The following is a 4,684-nucleotide window of genomic DNA, read 5'->3' on the forward strand; positions in this document are numbered from 1 at the left end:
TACAACATTGAGCCTACAATAACACTGCACTACAAAATAGTACTCTGGAGGGAGAGGCCCTCTCAAACAGCAGCCAGATGCACTGCTAAAGGCAGTCCCTGATCCTCACTTACCCACAACTTCACTTCCTGTTGGTTTTTCTCCCCCTAGCAACATTCCACAGACAACTTGAACCATGACACGGCTGCCTCTGACACAACTCTCCCATACAAGCTAATGCAAATAATAAGACTGCAGCAGCAGCAGCAGCAGCAGCAGCAGCAGCAGCACCCAGACTGTGTTTGCCTGCTGCTGTAGGCTCATATCAGCTGAGTACAGCTGAGATAGTCTGGCTGTAATTTAGCGGAAACATAGCCTAGAGCAACGCACGCATCCGTGGCCTACGGTTAGGGGTGCCATGTGATCTAAAACTGTAAAATTGCTGTGTGTCTGTTTGTGTATCCTATTTATGCTGTTTTTACGTATTGTTAAACCTAAGACAATAGATTAGATTAGTCATGGCATACGAAAATGTGGTCATAACATGTAATTTCAGTCAACCGCAAAAAGGTTTGCAAAAGGATCAGGGTTGTGGTGTGATTTGAAAATATTTATGTTAGTACAATGGTCACTATATATATATATATATAAAATAAGAAAAAAGGAATCGCTGGTCACTTCCAACGATGAGAAGACATTATTGATAGTGCAGAGGAAATCCGTTTTCTCTTCCTGAGAGCTTGGAGGAGTGAAGTGACTTACTGTCTTTCTGGCCCACAACGCCGGAAGATGCCCCAGCAGAGGTTCGTCCCACAGGGCTGGAGTGTTTTGGGCCCCTGCCAGGAATCTTCAGTCCACTCGACTTCAGCATATTCATAATGTACAATGGGAGATGTGCAAAGGCTGGAAGGTTCCCCAGCTATTGAAGGCTTGAGGTTGAGGCACTAGATGTCAGAATGGTGACAGTCCCTCTCCATTTCAGCTGTTGAGATGAATGGAGACATCAATTAGTTGTGGTTAGATGTAATATTAGATATGACCCTCTGTGGGTTGCATTTGGAGGGATGCTTGCTTGTTGAAAACGCTAGACTTTTAGATGAGGTAGGTCTAAATCCTACCACCTTTGTGTTGTGTGTACGTAACACAACAACATGTCAAACAACATGTACTACTTTACTACTCTACTTTATATTGCATATGACTGTATACAAATGGAAATCACTGAGTTGTCCCACTCCAACAGTTAACTCATTCTCTACATAACAATGCACTCTGGCCAATAGACATAATCCTTGACAATTTCAGTTTATTGTTTCAAGTGTGTTGATGTTGGTGAATCAATACACAGTATTTGAACTTGTTTGTTCAGCAGGCATCCGGTTTGCCTCAAAATAGGGCCTCCCAAGCATATAATACAAAGAATTGCAAAAATCTTAAACAAATGTCTTGTCTTTAGTTGACACCCAGTTTATTTATTCAAGATTATACTTCTCATGCAGCATTTTAGTTATTGTTACAAGCCTATCATTATTACAGCATCCCCACATACTCAGAGAGGAATCAGTTTCACAGGGCCTAGCCCTCACACCTGATAAGCCATATTCCCAGTCGATGCCTACAAGACTAATCAGTTACAACACTTCACCATATAGACCTGCAGTATATATTGCATGACCACACATCTCTGTTAAGCACGTGTAGCAATTTTGCCGGTTTGGAGGTAAGATTTCAGAATGCAATTAGACAATTCATAGAATCAGCATCATTCAGTTGACATCAACTCTCAGGCTATGTTGGGCATGTCTATACGTTACGATTGCCCAGGGAGAGGAGTAGTAAGACAAAGTTATTACTTAGAATGACAATGTGGCTGCTAAGATGTACCAATTTGATGTTCCAATTAGCAGTGAACTACCATTAGGACAGAGCCGGGCATAATGACCTGTCAACCATTTACTGATTTTACGTCTGTCGTAAAAGCTGTTTTTTTTATCCGCTACATATGTGTAATACAATAGAGACACAATTATATTGTCATATTTCGGAGACAGGGGAAGTAAATGTGCATCCGACAAACAATATACAACGCAAATGTTGTTCCATTGTTGTAGGCTACCCACTGCAGCGTGGTCTAGCAGCTTATGTTCCACTTCAGCCCTACAAATCTGTAATAATAAAGGATACATATGCGCGAAAGAAACATATCGCCTACCTTTCTGTATCCAATTGTGTGCAAAAGTATCCAATTGCCGGAAAACTTCAAATTTTCCAGAAGGACAAGGTTCCGCAAATCGGTTGACTTATCAGACGGCTGCCACTCCCTATCCCCCCACACAGGGATGCAAAAAATATGGATGCTGAGCAGGAGCTGAAAGGGAGAGTGTGGCAGGACAAGAACTGCAGTACATCAGCGATTGAGATACCGGCTCATTTTGAGAATGCGTCTTTCAGAAATAAGATTGTTGCTCCTGTATGCCGTGTAGTAGGCTATATAATGCAACAAGGCAATGCCACGTAGGTTCTCGGTCTCCCTTAGCGGTTTTGGGATGCAACGCAGCATCAGCAACACACACGAGCTTCCTCCGTTTTTAGGGACGCATAAAAACGTTCACAACGCACATGTGGCGTCTACGGAGGGAGGAGGAGGTTGTCGATGTGTCGCTTGGGGCGCAGAGCATTCTCGGCCTCTTTTCTCTTCTCTGTCGGTAGGGGCCTCCCCCTACCCTGACTCCTCAGTTGAACAAAGAGCGCTACTGGACACTTCACGAAAAGAGTAGTGAGCTGGGAATGGAGAAACCAAGACCAACTTTTAGAGTACAAAAAGAGAATGTGGTCTAGTAGGCTGCATAAATAGGAAATGAAATCCCAGATTATTCACCGGTCCATCTGTTCCACTTGGCTAGGAGGAATTCAGGGACATGATCCTGTGTTAAATATTGGTCCTGTCGAAAGTCCAATGACCTCACAGCATCTCTGGGTGTTAATATGCCATTAGTATGCCTACTTTGAGTGGCCTATGTTGCTGAAAAAAAGAGACAGCTCTCTCAGTTAATTCATACAATATCCATTAATGATTTTATTTCATAAAGTTACATCATGTGTGCATGGTCCAGATCAATATTCAAGAAGACATCCTTTGAAAGTACTCAACAAATCATTGCATCAAGCATTTCAATGGCTGTGGCTTGACAGAGATAGACTGAGGCAATCTGTCACAGAGTAATCTTCGTATTGGCCCTGAGTGTCAGGGATAAGGTTATTGAAAAATGCAAATCTCAGACAATGACATGTAGCACATGATAGGTGTGTCTGGAAACGATAGAAGTGATTTCTAATGGTTCGTGGTGTTTGGAATGCAAATACAGTCAAACTGAATGTCGATGTCAAGAAAGGTAATAGTGAAAGAAGTTGTAGCTGAAACCCAGAATCATGAATACAAATAATAGATCTCTTAAGTTCTCTAGAGAATCAAAGTAATGTCAAAATGAGTCTACATACCATTCCATCTGTTGTGCATCCAGGTACTACAGTCCTAGATATGCCTCAATACCAAATTAAAAGATAGGCACTATCTACTGTACTTGATCCGGATCTAATGTGTTGCTTATCTTTTTCCATTCATTTCAGGCTGAGCTATAGTTGGATCGACATATAGTCGATCATGCATGATGACATGGGTTCATCTCAACATTAGACCGCTATTAAGATCAGATCAACTGTCCAAAATCAAGGCAAACTATTTAACTCTCAGATGAGAGCTAAAGCACTCTAAATAGTCTAAAGGGGGGGGGGGGGGGTACTTTATTCATTGGTTGGTCGTGGCATTAACTAATACCGTGCCCCAACATGCATGTGTTGTTTTCAAGTAGAGCAACTGGGAAGAGGAGCCTCATTAGTGAAGAGGCTTGGCTCTAATGTTTCTGTAGCGGTTTGAGGCAACAACAGGAAGTACATTCTTCATGCTGAACATGCCTCTCAGACCAAGGGATCTAAACAAAGTTGCATAATCATTTGACTCGACTAAAAGCTGGAGAAAAGTGTTGTGTTATTTGGTAAATCACTGGTATTGAAATACGTAAACAGACATTTTAGCTATACAATAAACCTACATTGAGATACCATACTAAGTGCACCCAGACATTTGTGGAAAAACCAAATGTCTTTCTATCAAGGTTGGCCAGATATTTAGAGAACATTTTCTGTAGTCTTCTAAGGGTTAATTCACAGTTGATTAATGTGAGTAAGGTAATAATTCACAGGAAATGCAGCCATTTCGCACTTTTATAATTCAATATACATTGCACTTGGTGAGCTTTGCTGTGTATACAAAGTGTGTACATTTTCTACAGACAGCCTCACTGCAGCAGGTTAGCGTGTTACAGTGCAGTATACGTGTCCAAGGTATAGCTCCACAATGTCATTCATAGTTGGTTAACACTTATAGCACTGAACGTCTCAAATATTCCACTTCGAAACAATATAGAGAAATATTGTATTTGCACATAATGCTACATTACTGTAGACTCTGCCTGCAATAGTAGAAAGTAAGTCAGGGATCTGGCATTTTAACATAATCTCCCATATGTTGTACACTGGATGGCTGTCAATTGGCCACATTAGTCCATTGGCTGTATAAAGGACTGCAAATGATGACGAACGCAATGGAGCCACCTAGTGGTTAATTCTAGACAAACACAATTAAAAA

General features: G+C 41.4%; 1 protein-coding gene across 2 annotated transcripts in view; it reads right to left on the reverse strand.

The window, feature by feature from the left end:
- clip2 (CAP-GLY domain containing linker protein 2) overlaps positions 1-2,342 on the reverse strand; it is a 27,850-nt gene extending 25,508 nt beyond the window's left edge. For both annotated transcript variants that reach the window (XM_083665012.1, XM_083665011.1), the window contains exons 1-2: positions 2,192-2,342; positions 742-961 (exon numbers count right to left, since the gene is read on the reverse strand). In XM_083665012.1, coding sequence (XP_083521138.1) covers positions 742-856 — 115 coding nt within the window. In that variant the 5' untranslated portion in view covers positions 857-961; positions 2,192-2,342. The remainder of the gene's footprint in view (positions 1-741; positions 962-2,191) is intronic.
- Positions 2,343-4,684: the final 2,342 nt, after the last annotated feature.

The sequence above is a fragment of the Argentina silus genome (assembly GCF_951799395.1).
Source record: "Argentina silus genome assembly, chromosome: 2".
Taxonomy (NCBI): Eukaryota; Metazoa; Chordata; class Actinopteri; order Argentiniformes; family Argentinidae; genus Argentina; species Argentina silus.